Here is a 21,079-nt window from a genome sequence, read left to right on the forward strand (position 1 = left end):
ATTTTCATTTATTTGTTAAGCAAGCAATAAATGGGAAATATAAATATTAGTGTATGCAGTTTTACTCTATTGAATCGCGTATTTAAAAGCGACGTGTACAAGAGAATGACAGGTGTCGTCCGCCACAATCTATGAATTAATTGTATTGACCGGCCACCACATGTTATCGGTCAGTGAGCTAAGCAATGTTAACATAAAGGTTAATGAACAGCTGTTGTTGCCTATCGATAACTTTGTGGAAGTCAACGAGTCGCTGAGTCGTTCTAACTCTTCTAAATCACTGCGTTAATTAGTTTAATGCTAAGCCAAGAAAATTGTATTTTGAAACAAATTCATTTGAAACAAACTCGCTACTGTTGGATATCAAAGCACTTATTGCTTATTTAGTGAATGCTACTGTTATTCTCGCTGTTATGTTAATTAACATCTGTGTTTGGCAAACACACAAACTGTGGCTCACGGGCAGCAGCACCCACATAAAATCACGACCAAGGGACTCAGGAGATCCAATTTAAACGGAAACATACGGGCCTGCTGTCACACACTGGACACAGAATGGCACAGTGGAAGAAACTGTATATGGGCGACAGAATAGAAGATCTGGAGAAGTGGACGACAATTCCAGACTTGCGCAACAAGAGCATGAAAATGTAAGGGGACACCACACACACCGCCCCGCCCCACCTAAAAAACCCTAGAGGCAACCGTGTGCTAGCCTCTGTGCACTAATTTTTATGCTGAAGTCAACCAATTTTAGATATAAAATAATAAATCCAATTTCAGTTTACTAAACACGGCGCGCAAACTGTACTTGACCGCTGAGGACTATCGCCTGGATGGAGATCAAGAGTTGGCCTACATCACCTACATGAAGTACTTCAATATGCTATCAGCCATACGTGGCAAATCCGATTACAACCAGCACAAGCTGACGGTGCGTCAAGTGCTTGGCGACACTGACTCCAATCGTCGCATCATGGATACGCTGGAACTTATTAACACATCGCTTAGAAAACGCTATGAACAACTGCTGCCACCGGGCGGCGGCAATGCGAAGATAAATGGTGCCCCAATTAGCCCGCCGCTACAGTCAGTGGAACCAATTGATGAGAAAGGCTCATTGGCGACCGCTGCGGCATTTGCCCAACTCGGCGTTATCACCTGTGAGGCACTGTTCCGGCGCATGCAACAAAAATCTGTGCTGGTCATGGACTGTCGCAGCAGCGCCGACTACAACAACTCGCATTTAACCTACTACTGTGCATTCAATGTGCCCGAAGAGCTGATAACGCCCGGGTAAGTCCCCACACTCGACTCGCGGAACACCCATTGTAATGCCCAGCTTATGTACTTGCAGCATGTCGGCGGGCAAATTACAGGCATGCCTAAGCAGCAGTGCCAAGGCCTCGTGGGCCGCGCGCTCCGTCAAGGAGTCGGTTGTGTTAATGGACTGGAACAGCAAGGATGCACATCCGACGGGCAACGCAGCCATTTACACCCTATTGGACATATTGAAAAATGTGCGTAAATTTATATATTAATTTCATAGCCAACCAATGGGCATTATACGGATCGGATCACTATGTTATCGAGAACAGAGTTTCTGTTTGAGAAACTAAGCTTAAGCAGACTACTACATCCCATAGCTTCAATAGGAAAAAACAGTCCATAATAATATTTGCATCAAATTCTGCAAATAGCAGGCTCGCCCTAAGAGCATTGGACAAAAATATCAGATATATAAATAGGATAGGAACGATCGAATATCTAGAATATATTCATACATTTAATTTTACAGTGGGATCCAGACGTCACCTATCGCACGCCCATACAAATTCTGGAGGGGGGCTACGAATACTTCATCATGATGTACCCCACGCACTGTACCAATCCCAGCGTACAAGCGCCGCAGCAGAACAATAATGATGTCGAAACGATAGATGACATCGAATATCCTTCCATTAATGATATTACCATGAAGGAGGACGTTATGAATGAGCCAAATACTAAGCACAAGCAACGGCCCAGCATTAATCGTGCCAGCAAGCCTGCAGCGCTGCGCACCTACGAGCAGAGCCAACAGAATCAGCAGCCGCCGGATCCACAGGAGAATCCTATTAATGAAATAATTCGCGATCAAGAGACGTTGCTGCAGCGGGCACAGCATAACGATATGCTACTCGATTCCGCATCCAAGAAATGGCAGAGCATATTCGAGCTGAAACAACTGCAAGCCGAGGGCGCTGTGCTAAGCACTGCAGAGCAGGAGGTGCTCTACAACATAATGCAACTGGAAAGCAAGGCCGACGATTATGTGAGTTAATAACTATATTGAATTTGTATAGCTACTAATGGGTCTTAACGCTGCCTAGAAAATGGAAAACAATCGCTTGCGCGATGAGCTGAATCGGTACAAGGAGCAAACCCCGCAGAATCATCTGCAAAAGGACACGGAGACAACCAAACGCATTGAATCCAAGATACAGGAGCGTCAAGAGCTGGACAAGCAGCACGAACGCGATCGACTCGAGCGTGAGCGTCAGCTGGCCATTGCACGTGAGGCGAAACGGCATTACAAGCCGCCGGCAGAGCCCACAAGTACAAGGCCAGACACGCCCACCGATGACTCACCACCCAGCTCAAACAGCGAACTGCAGCATACGGTTACCTACGACGAGGCACCACCCCGGCCCGTCTACGATCGCTCTACGAAACCACAGAGCCGCGACGTTGAGACGACAGCGCCACGAGTCCGTGATTTCTCGCCCGTTGTGGGCCACAATGTGGTGAGTGGTTGACCAGGGCCTAAAAATAACTTTAACCAAATCAATAGGCCGTCACGTTTAGCGTTCATGGGCTGCACATTTGTTTTGCCAATGTGGTTCAGTCGCACGCTGTCCGAAGCCAAAGCATGTTCAGCTAAAACCGCAATTAAATATTCTTCTCGTGGTTTAGTGGTTGCAACAAATCGCACAAATGATTTGCGTAGCGGGCGTCAAAATTCAGCTGCCGCCAACTTACAACATTTATAGCTCCATATTTCCGCTCAGACGCGTAAATTAACTAAGCAAAATTGCATTTATGATATTTTAATAACTAATATCGCCATATCGTTACAGGGGCGCGGTCTTACCGGACTTAAGAATCTGGGCAACACTTGCTATATGAACAGCATACTACAGTGTCTGAGCAATACGCCACAATTAATGGAGTTTTGCATATCGGACAAATACAAGAACTATATAAGTCGGCGAAACAAAACCAACGGACAGGTCATCGAAGAGGTAGCCGCCCTCATCAAGGAGCTATGGAATGGTCAATACAAGTGTGTGGCTAGTCGTGATTTGCGAGTAAGTATTGGCAAGCAGATTTGGAGACATTCTGAAATTGAGATTTATTTATGTATTATTTTGCAGTACGTTGTGGGCCAATATCAGAAAATCTTTCGCGGCGTCGATCAACAGGACTCACATGAATTTCTCACCATACTCATGGATTGGCTGCATTCCGATTTGCAAACCCTGCGTGTGCCGCGTAAGCGAGATATTATCAGCGCCGCGGAGAAAGCCTGGCTAGAGTTTACCAAGTCGCAGGAGAGTATAATACAGCATTTATTCTATGGTCAAATCAAGAGCACCGTCAAGTGTGTGACCTGCACCAAGGAGTCGGCCACATACGAGTGTTTCTCGAATCTCAGCCTGGAACTGCCGGCGAATGCAAATTTTTGCTATCTGCACCAGTGCATGGACATGTACTTCAGTGGCGAGAAAATACACGGCTGGAACTGCCCCAATTGCAAGACGAAACGTGATGCAATTAAGAAATTGGACATTTCCAAACTGCCACCAGTGCTAGTAATACACCTGAAGCGGTAGGCGGATAGCAGAGTCTGTCTCATTAATTTCCTAATATATTATCTTCTTTTCGCTTTTTCACAGTTTCTATGCGGATCCCAGCAATGCAGGTGCCTATATTAAGAAACAAAACTATTTGCAATTTCCGCTCGAGAATCTGGAAATGAAACCGTATACAGCACGTGTCGAATCACGTGCCGTAACCCCCAAAACATACCAGCTGTATGCTGTGTCCAATCACTACGGCACCATGGAGGGCGGTCATTATACGGCATTCTGCAAGAGCGCTCACTATGGCCGCTGGTATAAGTTCGACGATCAGGTTGTTTCGCCCCTGGACACATCGAACGTAGTCTCGAGCGCAGCATATATATTATTTTATAGCTGGCTGCCGCCTATGCAGCTCTCAATATCATAGTCGCAAATGGAACTGTTCATTATTTTTGGTCCCTAGCTATTTGTATTTACCAAATTGTCTGCCTATTATTTTTTTCCTTAGCTTTTAATGCCTAGTCGCTTCACCAATTTACTGCAAACTGTTGCTTTTATTAATTAATGCTTTGTTGTTGTTCAATATTGGACCTATATTTATAATTTTACAACCATTACCATTATCAGCTAATATTCGGGTATCTTATATATATATATATATATATAAGTAAAAAAAAACTCAAGACGTTACAATATTTGTATGGATTTATGAAAAAATTTAAGTGCATTACAAAGTTTAACCAGAGAGAAGTTATATAGTTTATTATATTTTACACGCATATTTTTAAACCAAATAAAGGAAATACAATTTCTAAATTCGGTTTCTATTCTAATTTTCACCAAAACACAAGAGAGCTTTCATTTTAATATATTTTATGTTACGTGTATTCAAAACCTCCCGCTCAATAGACGATGTATTGCCATGCAGCTCAATGATGGTAACCCTAATAGTATTTATCGATAACATGTTGACACTTGTCGCCATATTAAACCATCTCTAAACTCCACGTATTAGAAATTTATACCGAATCAGCGTTTTACGCTTTTAAAGCACAATGCCAGGTGTCCGTGGAGAATAATTTAGTTTTCTAAGAATAAAGTTGAAATAAAGAAGAGTTAGCCAATTGAACCGACGCCAATGAATATACCGGAACACAGCCGTTTCGCCATCTACGCGTTGGGCATTTTTTTCGCCTACTTTCTGTATGGCATAGTCCAGGAGAAGCTTACGCGCGGCCGGTATGGAGACCAGTTGCAGCTGGATGGGAAGATAGGCGAGCGGTTTACCTATACCCTGGCCCTGGTCTGGGTGCAATGCTTATGCAATTATCTATTTGCCAAAGGTAAGTGGCAATCGCCGTAGACGCTCTCTATGTAACGCCCACTTGTTTTCTTTAGGCATGCTGGCGGTGAAACCACAAAAGGAGGACACCACACACACGGGCTACTATGCGGCCAGCTCGCTAACGTACCTGTTGGCCATGGTGTCCACTAACATGGCGCTGCGTTGGGTGCCTTATCCCACTGCCGTTGTGGGCAAGTCGGCCAAACCGATCCCTGTTATGATACTTGGCGTGCTGGTTGGACGCAAATCCTATAGTTGGACGCGTTACGCATGTGTGCTGACAATTGTGCTGGGTGTCATATTATTCATGTACAAGGAGAGCAAGGTGGCCAATTTGCCACCAGAGACAACAGGATTGGGAGAGCTGCTGCTCTTTTTGAGCTTGGCCATGGACGGATTGACTGGTGCCGTGCAGGAGCGTATGCGTGCGGCTAGTGCGCCCTCGGGTCAGCAAATGATGTTGTCCATGAACTACTGGAGTACCCTAATGCTCGGTGTGGCCATGGTTGTAACAGGTGTGCAACCGTGTTGACTTCATGTTACTTTTTGATAAGCATTTTGGTCCTATTACAGGTGAAGGCATGGAGTTTATACAGTTTGCTTTGCGGCATCCGGAGGTTTGGATTCACTTGTCCATGATTGCGCTGTGCGGTGCCTTGGGTCAGCTTTTCATCTTTCTGATGGTTGCCAATTTTGGACCGTTGGCTTGCTCAGTGGTCACCACCACGCGCAAATTCTTTACCGTTCTCTGCTCTGTGCTGCTATTTGGTAACGTGCTGATCGCTCGTCAATGGTTTGGCGCCATTTTGGTCTTTGCGGCGCTCTTTACGGATATGCTGTATGGCAAAAGGGACAATGCGGCTACGAACAAGAAACCACCTGGCGATGGCAAGCTAAAGGAGGAACAAAAGAAACTAAATTCATAGAATTTATTATAATAATAGCTTTATTTGTCGTACAATACAAATCGCCCTTAAGTTAGTTTAGCTTGTGCTGTAAAACGTACAAAAGTAAAAATGTTGTATTAAGGAGCTCAACAACTGCATTCCCAAATCGATTTTAAAATAATTACATTTTACTTATATAACTTAATTTTTACATGTGTTATAAAAAAAATTGTCTTTTGAATTTTCGGAAATAGCGCTATTAACAGCATTGCCACAACAGTAGTTTGTTAAACATATCGATTACTCGTTAGACGACTATCGACATGCCGCCACGAGCTATCGAGGGAGCTTCGAGCAATGACGTTCGTTGCTGATGGCCGATATTTTAAGTGTTTATGTTCGTTAGCTATGCGCGTTTACGCTCAACGCTCGCGGCTTGGATATAATAAAAGTTGACGCAGTGCTAAAATATAAATTGTGTGCTATAATATAAATTTACGTTCTTTTGGTGGTGTCAACAAAGTGCGCGGTGCTGCAATTAAAAGGGTTTAGGAGAAAATTACAACACAGAAAACCAAAAGAATTGCAAACGAATGCGAAATTTATTTATTAATGCAAAAATGCATGTCAAATGTGCTAAAGAAGTGCTCAAAACTGTTTAAAATAGTAAAGCTGTAAAAAAATCTACACAAATTACGTGTAAAACAAATATAATATTTTCCTACTAGGTGAGTCGTTCGTATTGTTGTTGCTGCCAGCTGTTTGCTTGTATGTTTGTACCGCAAGGGTCGCTGCAATATTATGTGTGTGTGTGTGTGTGTGTGAGTGTGTGTTAGTGAGATTAATTTTAGCAACTAAATGAATCGAAAGTGATTGGCACCGGATGATAGCCAGAGCAGTGTTATTTAAATACATATTCATTTGTTTTGTAACAAGTTTGACTTGTTAGCTAGCAGGATCGCAGGCACATAATGCCAATGGGTTTAATAGACACCCTCGCAACTCTAGAACACAGCCACCAGCATACAGACACACACACAAACACATACAAACACATACAAAATCACACGTGAGTAACACTTGCGCGCTCTCTCTCTCGCTCAGTCAAAATGGTGGTTGTTACCGTTAACGTTTGCCGGCTGCTGCTGCTGCTGCTGCTATTGTTGTTTTTGTTGTTGCTGTTGTGCGTGACGTAAACATTTTCTAGCCATTTCTCGCCCATTGCCAAAAGTTCTTTTGCTTTCGCAGTGCATTATGTAAATTCGTTTATTTAAATGACCATCAACTTATCTACACACATTCATATATATAAATACGATTGTAGAACTGATTTATGCTCAGACGTCGCGTTCGCACAGTTCACAGATAGCGAAAAAAAAGCCATCATAACGCTTTTGTTGAGGCCCCTCTTATCGCGCCGCAATAAAATATGTATATATGTATATAGTTCATATAAAGAATCCAAAGCAAAACAAAGACTCACACACACACACACACACACGCTCGTTTGGTATTTGTATTAAATGGGTTTTCACGCTGATAATTATGAACAGAAACAAAAAATAAAATATGAGAAACATGTCAAAAAACAAAACAAAATATCAATAATTAGCATTGCCAATCGTTCGACTTTTTGTGAACGTCTGGCGAGACGCGAATCTAGAGAGACTTTGCATTGACAAAGATATTTTGAAATCTCTTAAACATAAGATGTCTATAAAATCTTAAATTTTTTATTAATCAGGATGTTAATTTGTCTATTACAATTGAAGCTCCTCTGTGTCTAATGCTTATAGTTCTTGGGCAGACTTTCTAGCTGCCTAATTGAACCTTGCTAATCTCGGCTAATCTCGCGAATCAATTAAAAAATTGTCTTCCCACGAATCATTACTGTCAAAACTTAATGAACAGCTTAATTAATTAAAATTGGTCTTTTAATTAAAATGCAATAAATAAATCTTGAAATACAATTCTCTATGAAGCATAGTCGTAAGTTCATTCACTTTAGCTGGGCATTTCTGAAACTACCTCTCCACCGACATTAGGGGCATTCCCGCTAAAGCAATGCGGTTCAAACTATGCACGTGCTCAAGTTGGCGTCATTTGCTCTGGTTCAAGTGAGGCCAAAAGACATTACGAATAGAGAAAGCAAAAATATGAATAAAAAATATTGAGCGGCTTTTTAACTATTTATAAACAGAATTCTGTTTCATATTTTTTGCTTCGTATATGCCCAAATGTCTGCCTGTTGTGCTTTGTGCATTTATTTGAGGTTTTTTTTTTTCTTCTTTCGTTTTGTTTAAACTGTGGCGACTGACATCTGCATCATCACAGCCCCATTTTTCTACATTTTCACTCGCCCGCCCACACTAATGATGTCATCCACGAGTCGGTCACATGTTTGGACGGAAGCCCAAAGACTGAACCAAATAAATTGATTCTGTGGCCGCAACGAATTGTTGCTTCAAAAGTCCAAATTTTGAACTGTTGATTGATTGGTACTGTGTGAAAATAGTTGCTCTATATCGAATGCATTCATTCTAGCATATATGTGCCTTTTATCACATCTGTTTTGGCGCTTCGCATAATTGTTTGTTGATTTTTAAAAGTGTTTTTTATTTTGCAGCTTCCGGATGTCTAAAAAAACATCTCAATTTGCGTCTTTGATTTTCGATCGTTTTTTATCCTAATACATTCTTATGCATTTAAAAGTATGCTATATGAAATTTAACAGATAATTATGAAAATAATGTGCAACACGTGACAGGCATATTTAAAATTTCATCACATTTCACTTTTTATCCATATGCATTTCACAAAAATTCGATACGTAGCTCATTTTAAGTTTTATTCTTTTAATTTATATAATCGAACCATGCTCACGCATTTTGTAATATATATGTATGTGGAAAATTGCGTATACGCCGCATGGCACAGCTGTTATTCATATTAAATCTTGTGTCGTTGATTTTACAGCAGGCAAAATGAACCAAAAGACAGTTTTGAGACATTTTTTCAAATGAGAACAACAACACTTAAGACATTTCTTACGCTCTCACAAATCAAACATTTTAGTCCATCTCCCGCTCTCTTTGCATTTGTTTTTGTTGCAATAGCTGCTTTTACCGTTTTCCGTTTTGCATCTTGCGGTTTTTGTGCTTTTATGAATTAAAAATTGCAAATTCTCTTTTACGCTCGGCCACTGCTGTGCGCTCTTCTTTACGTGTTTGTCATGTGTATGTCAGGCAAAGCGCGCGCCTCTCTCTCTCTCTCTCTCTCTCTCTCTCTCTCTCTTTCTCTTTCTCTTTGCTTGTGCTGCTTCTTAGGATGCCATTGCATTTGTATTGGGTTTGCAGTTTTATTTTCATTTTCACAAGTAAATGAACCCCAACTATGGCACGCGTTCGTCTACACTCACTCGCCTCCTCCTCCCCTCCCCCCACTCTCCTCCACCCCTCCTTTATCTAGCCGCAGTCACTCACTCGCTCTCACTCTCTGTCTGCCAATTAGTGCCCGAAGTTGCAGGCTGTCGACTGCATTTTGTTGTGACTCGTTTCGTTTTGCTTGGGCTTCGGTTTATTTTGGTGCTGCATTCTTTTTGGCCGCATTTTCGGCAGTGTTTTTGTTGTTGTTGTTACTGTTGTTGTTTGGTTTTGGCCATGCCAAATTGTAGTATTTTCCTTTGCTGTGCTCAGTTGCATAAAATAAAACGCGAAATCATATCTGAAATTCGTGTGCGACCGTCTCAAACATCAAACTGAGTTTCTGTTATTTTCTATTTATTTTTTAGTTCAACAATCAAAATCAATAAAGTATATAATTATTGTAAAAAGCGAAAAGCACAAAAGTAGATATGTATACATATATACATATATCGTATACTTGTGCCTAATTCATTTGTTTGTTTGTGCGTGTTATGCAAACGTTTCGAATTGAAAATGAAACGAATTCGAATTCGTCTCGAACGTGAACAACAACAACAACAACAACAACAGCAGCAAAAGAAACAGCAACAAAAGCGGAAAAACAACAACAAAAAGGCAGCACCAAAGAGCGCCCAGTTGTAGCGAAAAGTGCTCAAAGTAAAATACAACATAAATAGTTGTTCCCATTGTTCAAAATAAAATAAAATAATATGTGTGTAAAAATTGAAATGAACAAAAACGTTATAGTTCAATAAATTGATCAAAAATCGATAAATGATTATGCTTAAAACTAGTTAACAATTTCTAAATGTTAAAATCTGAATATTAAATATAGAAGAATACTTAAATTAATGACAACAACAACGAGTTCAGTTAGAAGTGATAAATTAGTGACTGCAATAAACAATTCAATTAGGTAAAAAAAAATTAATTTTTTTTTGCAATCAGCACAAATAAATTATAAATTCTAAAATAATGCAGGACATGTTCCCGCTCAAACAATGAAAAGTAAGCGAATTGAGCACAAATTCGTAGAGTTTGCAGTCTTACACTGAAAACAAAAAGGTATTACAATTTTCTTAAGAGACGTGCCATCTGGTCTCTCATATAGATATAGTTTCTGTCGGTCCAAAGTTGAGTTTTCTTGTGAAAAGTTTGTGGACCTAGGTTCAAAGAAAAACATATCGAAAAAAAATATCGAAATTCTGGAAATTTCCTATTTTATCTCTGGCAGACCATAGTCAATTAATTTGCTTTGTTCGAGCAATTGAAACATCGTGAGCATTTCAATAAAGACATTTTTGTTTTAATTAAGACGAAATATTTTTTTTTGCCTCTTCCCAACATGTATTTGTTTATGAATGATGCACATAGACATTGGGAACATTTCATTTAATTTTCTTCGTTCATTTTGTCTGTTATGTGTGACGTTTATTTCAGTTTATGACTAATAATACTTTGTTTTTAGCGGTGCAAATAAACAATTCACGAGAATTTGTAAAGCACTTGACAAGAAAACTGAGAAATATTTAGTTAGAATGAAAAGTTTATTTTGTCTTTTTTTATTATTGTTATTGTGAATCATAACGAATAATATAATTGAACTGTGTGATTGATGAACAGACAGTTTGGTTTTGCTATGGTCACTTAATTTAAGCCACATCAGCGATAAGGAAAAACAAGCCGAATAAACGATTACACTACACGAATTGATTAATAATGAAAGCATTTCGTTAAGGCATTTATGTGAACCTACGCTTAAAAACGTATAAAAATAAAGTTTATATCCTGGTTTATATTTTTGATGAAGTTAACAACATGTTTTGTAGTTTGTCTATTTAAGTCTCAAAGATCAAGTTCAAAGATATTTATAGAATACATTTCCAAAATATGATAAATCATTTGAGCCGTGTTTCACACTTTTCGCACAATCCAATTTATCTCGTTGGAAATGCGATTCACAGAAAATTTCACCCGCAACAGAGGTAAATTGGCGGAAATCGCTTGTATGCAAATTTTTTGTTTACCGTCTGATCGGTTTCAAATTCACGGGTATATACGTATATAAACCATGAAATGCGTGAATAGAAAACTTTTTGTTTTCTGTAAGTTGCAGTAGTAAACATTTTAGATTGAAATTTATTAAATCAAATTTATTTAAATCAAAAATGAAATAATTTTGTTTTAAAATCTGTTCTCCGACATATTTTTTATTTATCTCTGAAAACGAAATGTTTTAATATATTTTGTACTAGATTAATGTAATGACATACATGGTCACATGCTCAACACTTGTTACATTCCCAAACTTCACATTTTGCGATTCCATTAGCAAATGTCAGTTGTCGGTAACATTTAAATGGGAAAAGTACCGCGATAACCAATTTTTTTTCCAAATATGAAAAATGTGGTATACAAAATGTAAAAAATGTTGATAGTGGAAAGTCTTTAGACCAGCTCAATATAAACATATATCTGCGAATTTCTATTCAATTATGTTTTCTGTTTTGGTAAAAAACAGCGTAGCACAATCATAATACCCCAACCTAAATAAGTGCATGTCATATTTAAATATATATTTGTCTATGTTTATATATATCACACATACGCCACATTGTCTGCCGGCAGCAAGACATTGGCATGCATTCGCCTTCTCGCTCTGCCATTCTGTCATTCAATTTTATTTTACCCCGTGGGAATGGTACAACGATAGGCGTTTGTTTTTTTTTGTATTTTGGATTTTCAACTTTTTGCGTAAGCTGGCAACTCTGTTAGCTACCAAACTAGTGCATACGTTGTGGCGCCTAGCAAATTACAGTCTGGCTCTCCCCTCTTGCTGACTCAGACTCCCTTTCAGACTGCTTAGCCTGCCAACTGAAGTTGACCTATCGATTTTAGCTTTTACTCTAGTCCACCTCTCTTGCTCACTCTTTTCATCATCTTTCTCTTCCTGTCTCTCTCTCTCTCTCACTCTCTTGCTCACGCTCCTTAATTTGCAGCAGTTTTACAGCAGTGAGCCTTAAATAGAAAAATGCATAGCGGTTCTGGAGGAGGAGCTGCCGTGGGCGGCAATGGCTATGAGGATGTGGCTGCCGCCCGTCGAGGCCGCTTTCGTGTCACATCGTCGACGCCGGCGGGTCCGCCAGAGACGACACTTGGACGCTTTCGTCTCATGCCCACATGTAAGTTAAGCCAAGCCACCAGCTAATTAGCTCAACTAACTGTTTTTGTTTTCTTTATTTTTAGCTAATTATGGTGCCATTTCGCCCATATTGCAGCGCGGCAGATTTGCCGTCATACCGGAGGAGCCGCAGGCGGGCTCGCCGGCTGTGTGCACCCCGCCGCCCGGTGGGCGAACGGAACAACGCTCGCCCTCGCCCGAATGGGACTTTGACATTGAGCAGGTGAGTTGAGACGAGTCATTTCGAGCAGCTGCTCCTATTATAATCTTAACATGTCAGACCACGTGAGCATTTATATCAGGAGTGTTGGGGCTTGGGGGTTACTTCTGTGTCAATGTCGTCAGCATTTTTCATTGCAATGCGCCATTTTTATTGATTTCGCTGAAGTGAAAAAAATATTCCACGGGGTTTTCGTTTGCACGCGTCGCCATAAAAGCGTGTCCTAACAACAACAAGCAATAGTATAAAAACCTAAAAATGCTAAATTTAAGCAGTTGTAATAATTGACAACAACTTTAATACTCTTTAGATTTAAAAGTTAGTAAAAAGAGCAAACAAAGTTCTCTTGAAAAGGTTTGCTATTATGCACAATTTGAATGTTGGCGCCTTTGTAGTGTTTCGTCTGAATGCTCGTTGCTATATCACGCAAGCGGCACTCTGGCAGCCTTGAATGCTGCCAGATCGTTGTTGGGGCCATTGTACGTTCAAGCAAGGCAATGCTTACACAGCCATAAGGCTGGCTGTGATATTTTAATAAAAAATATTAAAAAACATTAATATGCTCATTTGATGTTTTATATACGCATACAAATAATGTATGTTAAAATTGGAGCATTGTGTGTTGACGTTGACAAGGCTGTTTGACCACCATGTAACATTTTTGCAATATAAGTTTACTTTTTAGCTTGCACGGAATTTTTAAAGAAAATGTAGAATTCTCGATAAGTACAAAATTAAAGCTATCTTAATGAAAAATAGCTTTTATTGTTCAAAATCTATGAAACTTTGTTAAGATATGCGATCATCGCTGACAGCTGTTGGTATTTGTTTACATATAATACGATTGGTATTTTATTTAGTATTTAATTGCCACCGTTTTTTTCCGCTTACCAGAGCCGGTCACACTGCGCACAAAAACAATTTAGTACTAATATATTTTTGTCGTGTTAAGTACAATTTTTCGTCTGTCCCGTCGTATTTTGTCACAAACGTTACGTTTTTTTTATCGGCTTCCCTCTCCTAACTCTGGTCTTTTGCTGTTGTGCCCGTACAGTTGGCAGCAGCTAGTTAAATGTAGTACAAGAGCCTACAGTTTGCCAGAGAAATTGTGCGTAAATTGTAATTTATTTGTGAGCTACACCGAAGCGGCAGCAAGCAACGCGCGCGCGCCAACGCTGCCTGTTAGTGTATTGGTGTGTGCTGCCTTAGTGTGTGTGTGTGTGTGTATTTTTTACCTGTTGCGCCTTTTTGGCAAAAATAAATAAAGTTATGCAAAGAAACCAGAAAAAATGTTTGTCAAATGCAACAAAGTGAAATTGTAATTGTTGTTTTTTCTTGTGTAAATATTCTGCGATAAGCCGCGTATAAAACCGTTTATTGTGACTGCGCAGAAGTCGTCGTCGTCTTAACAGTGCACAGAAAATTGTTACAGAACAAAAGCCACAAAACAATACCCATAAGCACTTGTAACAGCTTTGCTTAAGTGTAATGCGCAAAACGCTTTGTACATCAACTACAAAAAAAAAAAAAATACAAAAAAAAATCAATAAGCGGCGTCAGCTGCAAAACTGCGTGCGCTGATCAGCTGTTATACGCACACAACATTAACAGCAACAACAACAACAGCAATTGATGGAAATTTCCCATAGCAGCGAGCCTCTGTTGTAATACAATTGCAATACGAAATTAATTTTGCCTCTGTCATGCAGGCAACGGGCTGCCTCCACCTCTCTCTTTCTTTCACGCGCTTTTGTGCATTGTGTTGCTCGCTTGCTGATCAGTTTCTGATGCGTGTTCCAATTGGAAAGTCCAAAGTGGAAGTGCGCGCTTCTGCATTAAATTGAATTGTGTTGTTGTTCCTGTTGCTGTTGCATGTGTGTGAGTGTATGTGCGTGTGTGCGGTGCGTATGTGATTTATTTGTTTGTCGCACAAATTCGCTGATTATTACAAACAACAACAAACAAGTCATATTAGTAAAATGTGTTATAAATTAATCTAATCATACGTCAACGCCTCAAGTGTTGCATAAAAAAGCCACTAAATAGAAAAAAAAAGGAAAAAACAAAACAGCACACTAAGTCAATTTTAATCTTTATATTATGGTTCAGCAAATAGTTGAACAACAAATTTGTGTTTTAATTACAGTTTAAATTGTTTACAGAAATCAAGCTTCACTTGTTTTTTCCAAGTGTATCCATTTATATGTATGTGTATTTGTATGTGTATGTGTGTGCCTTAGAAAAGTGCTAAACCAGCTACACAATCTAATTAAGATTTTTGTACGAAAAGTAACAAAAAAAGGTAAAGCAACAAATACAAATTTCCAGTTTGCGATAAACTTCAGGTTGGTTTCTATTTTCTTGTCATTATTTTTACTTAACTTTACATTTTAAAACAATGTTGATTGATTTATACATATTCATGCCTTACTTTCTTTGTGTTGATATGAGAACGCGTTTTCTTGCTTAATTTTTGTTTATGTCACTTTTTCGCATTATAAATCTTACAAAAGATCGGCAAAAAGCAAACTCGATATTCTTATTATATAGATACTTTTTCGAACGAAGATCGCTTTTGAGGTATTTTTAAGCTAATTCTGCTAATTAATTTGTTCTTATCTTATCTTGTGCACGGCAGTTTTTCCAGATTTTGTATTTTGTGACCATTTCCCTTTTACCTAAATTACAATATTAAATAGAAATACTTATTTAAGTTCCTTTAAGGAACTGGTAGATATCCGCTTCAGAGAGCTCTCAATTGATCTAGAAAATGTGGGTAAAATTGTAATATTTTTTACCGGACATCTGATCAAAAAAATCAACTTCGTTTTTCATTGAGTTTTCACCATTTACCTTTCATTTTGCCGACTTTTGTGTTACGTTCATTAACTTGCAGTTCTCATCTGCTCTTTTCGTAGTAAAAAAGCCAACTTTAGTGTGTATTTAAATGTTCTGGCTGATACCGAATGTTTACATTCGGCGGGCACGAGGTGTGCGTGTGTGCCAATTACCGTTTAATAGAAAACCCATTGTATACTCATGCATACGTATCTGTGTGCATGCATGGGTCGGTTATTTCAGTCACATGTTTGTTTAAAAAACAACACGAACCAACAAATACTGCCAATCTGATCAGATTTGTCGATCCCAGCAGCATGCAAAGACTCTCAAAAATATTATTTTTCGCTAAGTTCTGCGATTTGTTTTTGTTTATCCGAACAATTAGTAGGCCACAAATTGCAAAGGAACTGTTGAAAACACAGACGAGCGTCAATTCTTAGCAAACTTATTAATATTCAAATGTTACAAGTAATAACTAAAGTGAAAGAATAACTAAATGCAATACACAACGAAGCAATAATTTTTGCATACTACTCTCTACTAATTTGTTGAAGAAGTAATTGTTTAAACACGTCTCCAAAGAGTTTCGATGGAGATTTTTAAGAATGAGTTTGAAGCGAATCGGATCTTTGATATAAGAATTTTATTTTGTGTTTAAATAAAGCGTAATTACTTAGTAATTACTTAATTACTCGCGGCCCTAAAATCCCCTTTTAAGATAAGACTTGTTTTGCTTGTGTGTATATAGTTCCCTCTAATTAATTAATAATTACTTAATTATTTACCTAACGGACCTACAGCCCCTTTTAAAATATGTTTTTGTTTATTGCGTTTATTTTTTAACTGGTTTTTTTTTTATATTGGTTCTTGCAAGTTGAATGAACCTCGTTTGGAGGCTTTTCGCTTGCTTCGTAAATCAATATTTCGACCGTAAATATTTTGTCAAGCTTGTGAAAAATACTTGTAAGCTGTATTCAAGCGACAAAATTTAATGTTCTCTTGTGTTTTTTTTTCTGTTTGTTTGTTCACTTGCGTCGCAAGATGACTTCAAATGCGGTATTACTCAAACGCATACACGATGTGTCAACATTTGAAGCATTGTCAGCTTGATCGAGCATTTCTTATGGATTAATTGATTTATTTATTTATTAATGGCCGACAAAACGAGTGTCAGCCTAAATATTAAATACATAAGAAACTAAATGGCGCAAGCCAAATTATAATACAAATGGACGTATTTCATTTGCCTTCCGAGCAGCTTTTCTCCTTTTCAGTGCCATTATTAGAGCAAAAAGTTGAAAAATATACTTGATAGATTATCCTATGAGTATTTAAAAGTGCTGCTAGTTTTAAAATTAAATTAGTCTTAAAGAAATATAATTTATCAGTTTGTTTCATTTACTCACAGCATTGCCAACATTCCCAAAATATGGCCTATTCTTGCCAGCACAAAACTACAGCTGCTGTTGTCGCCAAACGTTGCCATACCAAACTATTTTTTGCAATGTTGCCAGACTGACTTTAGGAAAGTATATATTTGTAATAGTTCGTCAAAGATCAGTTGAACAATTTGAATTAAATAATTACTTTATTATTTAATAGCACACATAAAGTAAATACAATTTTAGTGAGAAATTCTTATACACGGAAATACGAGGGTCTCGCTGTTGGATCATTTCCGTATTTACACTGTAATTGTCAACTGGTTCCACAATGAGCTGTTCATGTTTTCCAATGACATCATTTTGGCATTCAAATTATTTAGTTGCGAAAAAACCATATCGAATTTAGACTCCATGTGCTGCACCACAGCTTTAAATTCTTTACGCAATTTTTCCACCTCCGTGGGCTCGCTGTACTGCGCGTATTCCATGCTGGCAGAGGAGGAGGAGGAAGCGTCTGCCAATTCCGGCTTCAAATTCGCTTGTAACTGCTCTCGCTCAGGCAGGCGGTACATGCAAGCAATGCCGTTGATGTAGCTGCCCAGAAAGTCGGCATCGACTCTATCGGGAATGTAGGTTATACCGTGCTCTAATATGAGCATATCCATTACCATCTTGAGATTAAAGCAGTTCCAGTTATTGCCGTGTATAAAGAAGTGTGTCAGCTGGGACAAATGCCTAAAGTTCTGTAAATTAAAATCAAAACTTCTTCATTTAAGCAAACAAATATCGATACCTAATGCAGGAAAATGTTGCAAAAAAAAATATATGCTTTCAACCTCGAATCATTTCATGAATATACATAGCTTTCCTTTAATCTATAAATATCGGTAATAAAAGAAGTATCGATCTTTAAAAGCTTTAAGTTTTTGTAATGAAACCTTTCAAATGAATGTTTCATTGATTACGCTAAGTTTGTTTGATTGGTATCGATAAATAATCGATAAACATGCCTACCTGTGGATCGATGTCGCTGATATTATTGACCGAAACGTTAAGCTTTCGCAACTGAGGCATACCACGCAATACCGCCTCAGGCAACTGCTCCAGTCCCGTATTGCTCAAGTCGAGACGATCTAGTTGCGTATTTTGCCAATCGCTGGGCAGTTCCCGCAACAGCGGATTATTGGCCACGTTCAGGCGACGCAGCCGGGGCACTCGCGACAGCGTTGCCAGCTGCACCAGCGAATTATTGCGCAATACCAGATCCTCCAGCGCCTCCGGTGCCGAGAAATACAATTCCTGAACTCGATTATCGCCCAAATCCACATTCGAGACGGGGCCAAAGATGTTCACGCGAATTAGCGAACAATTGCGGGCCATCAAACGGCCCGCATTTAAATTAACCACGAGCACCTCCAGCGGCGCGTTGTGCGACACGTCCAGGACGAGCAGATGCGGAGCCGAGCTAAACGCGTATTCGCCCAGTTGGCGGAATTGGTTGCCCTGCAAAATGATTGTCTGCAGCCGGCTGTTTTGCGCCAGCAGCTCGTTGCTGATAAAGCGCAAACGATTCTCAGCGATTGTTAACTGATGCAGTGCTGCCAGATCTTCGAACAAACGTTCCGGCAGCTCCTCTATCTGATTGCCGCTCAGATCGAGGTGACGCAACTCTCGCAAACCTTTGAACGCATCCGGATGCAGTTGGCTCAGCTTGTTGTCATTTAAAAATAAAAATTCCAGCTCGCTGGCATAGCTAAAACTTCGTTCGCTCAGCTCAGTGATGGCGTTGCCAGATAACAGCAAAATCTTCAGCTTATCCGCAGCTAGAAAGCATTCCCAGCTGACATATTGCATGCGACACTGCCGCATATCCAGCTCGCTCAGCAGCGGCAGCTCGTAGAACAAGTGCAGCGGAAAATTCACAAATGTTGAGTTCTCCATAATCAATGTGCCAAGCGGCTGTTTTTCGCCCAGCTCATAGGTAGCACCATCTGGCGCTATGCGCACCTGTGTGGGCAGCTCAAAGAATGCCACCTCCTCCGGCTCCTCAAAATTGAACCCGCTGCAGCGGGCGAGCCCGCTTTTGATCTCACAGTTCTGTTGAAGGCTCTCGATGTTCACTAGTCGCTTGTTGCTGCTGCGCTCCGTTGAGGCCTCGGTCGTGGTCTCAGTTGAGTACAGCTCCGCCTCCTCCACATCGTCCTCTTCGGTTCTGCCTTGGATGCCGGCCACTGCCAGCAGCATCCAGATGAGCAAATGCGCTCCATTTCGAACTCGGGCTCTCATTGCGTATGCGTGTTTCAAGCAACGCGTTTCACTGGCAACTGAAAATGCGATCATCATCGATAAGCAACATCGCTCGGCCGCGGCAGCTTCACATGTCAGCGAGTCATTTTGTATAGCTATAACATGCTCATCAGTTCTATATAATCATTTGTTCTATTCATGGTGTTTTGATTTTGCGCAAAAAAAAAAAAATAATAATTATAATAAATAAAAAGTGTATATATAAACAAATTGCTAACAAAAAGCAAACGAATTCGCAATTGAAAAGTCTCAGTTTTTATACTCTTTCTCTGTATTGATAAGCATATAACAACTTCTAATAAAAATTAAACTTGTGATAGTACTATTTTTTTAAATATCTCATAGGTAAGGACTTTACATTTTTAATCTAAATGAAAATGAGCAACAATCAATACAATTCATATTTAACTTGAGACTGAGTGCAGCAACAAGTTGACAGCTACGACAACAAATTACTATCTAAATTTAACTCCTTACCTGTGCCCTTATCACTCGTATAATGTTCTCGATACTTTGTTTTATCTACAAGTTGGCTAGGCTGACATTTGTAATATACGATCAAACTACATACATTTATCAAAGGCAAGATGGTCGGCTCTATTTCATGTTTTTCTTTTACTATTTATTGCTTAAACTGAACCCTTTCTTTTACTTAGCATATGAACTGATAAGTCTTTATTTTCTGATTATTTGCTTAAAAGTCGCTTAAAAGTCGATTAACAGTCAGTCAAATTAATGAAAAATAGCTTTATGAAAATGTTTCCTCTATTTTCCGAAGCTAAAGGTGGATTCTAATAAAATTGTTGTAGCATTAAAATATTTCTTTGCTCTATCAATTAATTTATTTAATGACCAAATTACATCAATCGTACACACAAATTAGTTAATAATGTAAAAAGCCAATTTGCTTTTAATTATCAGCGTAAATTAACGGCATAAACTTTATAGCACATTTCATATGCTATATTTCATTTAGGGCATTGAAAAAAGCAACAAACTGAGGAAAAGCTTTATTTTTATTGTGATTCCATATAAAAGCTAAATAATCTATTTTTTATTGTCATCATTTTAACATATGTATTATAATTTTATTTTTATATTTCATTGTTGTTGTTGTTGTGGTGTGTGTGTGTGTGTGTGTTTTTTTTTCCGCAGCGAGCTAATTGAAGCCGCACATCCGCACCGGCTCGAAATACCTTTAACGCCATAACGCGGGTATTTATATAATTCCAATGAAATATTTGCACAGTTTGTGACTTTTGCTGAACAACTTCCCTTCCGTCTCACTTCTTTTCAAAGCGCTTGGTCAGGCATATTTGAGCTTTTCATATGCACATCGCAAACTCGTGAAAACTGTTGGGGCTAGTTCAAGTAGCACTGGAAACCAGTATAAAACAATTCCTACTAGCTGTATAGGCTTACCTTTCTAAATGCGCAACGCTGCGGGCTTATCAGAGTAACAGCTCTACATGTTCCACATACATAGTATAGAGTTGTGTACTCGCATATGTTTACCTTGCGCTTTCTGGTAAAAACAAATCTGTTTTCTTTTTTTTTTTAAAGCTGATAACATATACTTTAGCAGACAGCGGGTCGATCCGAATCACGATTCCTTGTGCGGCTAGTCGAGCAAACATTACGGA

At 39.1% G+C, this 21,079-nt stretch overlaps 4 protein-coding genes across 10 annotated transcripts in view; 3 read left to right on the top strand and 1 right to left on the bottom strand.

Moving 5' to 3' along the window:
• The first annotated feature begins 230 nt into the window (after window positions 1–230).
• On the top strand, window positions 231–4,586 carry Usp8 (Ubiquitin specific protease 8). Of its 2 annotated transcripts, XM_002053368.4 has the most exons (8): window positions 231–650; window positions 784–1,296; window positions 1,358–1,520; window positions 1,799–2,314; window positions 2,373–2,786; window positions 3,120–3,350; window positions 3,417–3,871; window positions 3,939–4,586. In XM_002053368.4, the coding sequence occupies exons 1-8, from the start codon at window positions 556–558 to the stop codon at window positions 4,270–4,272; spliced, it is 2,721 nt and encodes a 906-aa protein (XP_002053404.1). In that variant the 5' UTR covers window positions 231–555; the 3' UTR covers window positions 4,273–4,586. The 2 variants fall into 2 exon arrangements, with proteins under 2 accessions (XP_002053404.1, XP_015027173.1); XM_015171687.3 differs by lacking the exons at window positions 231–650; window positions 784–1,296; window positions 1,358–1,520; window positions 1,799–2,314; window positions 2,373–2,786 and adding an exon at window positions 2,890–3,054 and having other exon boundaries at window positions 3,939–4,552.
• Window positions 4,587–4,847: 261 nt separating this feature from the next.
• On the top strand, window positions 4,848–6,282 carry meigo (Solute carrier family 35 member B1 homolog meigo). Its single transcript, XM_002053367.4, has 3 exons — window positions 4,848–5,188; window positions 5,244–5,705; window positions 5,764–6,282. Exons 1-3 carry the CDS (start codon window positions 4,984–4,986, stop codon window positions 6,114–6,116), a joined length of 1,020 nt encoding a protein of 339 aa, XP_002053403.1. The 5' UTR covers window positions 4,848–4,983; the 3' UTR covers window positions 6,117–6,282.
• Window positions 6,283–12,501: 6,219 nt separating this feature from the next.
• SNF4Agamma (SNF4/AMP-activated protein kinase gamma subunit) overlaps window positions 12,502–21,079 on the top strand; it is an 80,819-nt gene continuing 72,241 nt past the window's right edge. For 2 of the 6 annotated variants that reach the window (XM_032437554.2, XM_032437559.2), the window contains exons 1-2: window positions 12,502–12,684; window positions 12,749–12,906. In XM_032437554.2, coding sequence (XP_032293445.1) covers window positions 12,534–12,684; window positions 12,749–12,906 — 309 coding nt within the window. In that variant the 5' untranslated portion in view covers window positions 12,502–12,533. Of the gene's footprint in view, window positions 12,685–12,748; window positions 12,907–13,832; window positions 14,012–15,049; window positions 15,249–21,079 lie in introns of those variants that run through there. The other 4 variants (XM_032437539.2, XM_032437546.2, XM_032437578.2 and 1 more) reach the window with 4 other exon arrangements.
• cDIP (Common Dpr-interacting protein) lies at window positions 17,314–19,461 on the bottom strand. The gene is made up of 2 exons (XM_002053366.4): window positions 18,144–19,461; window positions 17,314–17,872 (listed from the first exon to the last, which is right to left on the bottom strand). The coding sequence occupies exons 1-2, from the start codon at window positions 19,413–19,415 to the stop codon at window positions 17,429–17,431; spliced, it is 1,716 nt and encodes a 571-aa protein (XP_002053402.3). The 5' UTR covers window positions 19,416–19,461; the 3' UTR covers window positions 17,314–17,428.

This window comes from Drosophila virilis, chromosome 2 (genome assembly GCF_030788295.1).
Source record: "Drosophila virilis strain 15010-1051.87 chromosome 2, Dvir_AGI_RSII-ME, whole genome shotgun sequence".
NCBI lineage: Eukaryota > Metazoa > Arthropoda > Insecta > Diptera > Drosophilidae > Drosophila > Drosophila virilis.

What these genes read in the sequence shown, in the direction of transcription:
- Usp8 (XM_002053368.4), top strand. Translation starts at nt 556, where the DNA reads ATGGCACAGTGGAAGAAACTGTATATGGGCGACAGAATAGAAGATCTG. An exon ending in CGCAACAAGAGCATGAAAAT is followed by an intron (nt 651 to 783) that starts GTAAGGGGACAC and finishes ATCCAATTTCAG; the next exon opens with TTTACTAAACACGGCGCGCA. An exon ending in CTAGTAATACACCTGAAGCG is followed by an intron (nt 3,872 to 3,938) that starts GTAGGCGGATAG and finishes GCTTTTTCACAG; the next exon opens with TTTCTATGCGGATCCCAGCA.
- meigo (XM_002053367.4), top strand. Translation starts at nt 4,984, where the DNA reads ATGAATATACCGGAACACAGCCGTTTCGCCATCTACGCGTTGGGCATT. An exon ending in CAATTATCTATTTGCCAAAG is followed by an intron (nt 5,189 to 5,243) that starts GTAAGTGGCAAT and finishes TGTTTTCTTTAG; the next exon opens with GCATGCTGGCGGTGAAACCA. An exon ending in TGTGGCCATGGTTGTAACAG is followed by an intron (nt 5,706 to 5,763) that starts GTGTGCAACCGT and finishes GTCCTATTACAG; the next exon opens with GTGAAGGCATGGAGTTTATA.
- cDIP (XM_002053366.4), bottom strand. Translation starts at nt 19,415, where the DNA reads ATGAGAGCCCGAGTTCGAAATGGAGCGCATTTGCTCATCTGGATGCTG. An exon ending in TCAGCGACATCGATCCACAG is followed by an intron (nt 17,873 to 18,143) that starts GTAGGCATGTTT and finishes TTTAATTTACAG; the next exon opens with AACTTTAGGCATTTGTCCCA.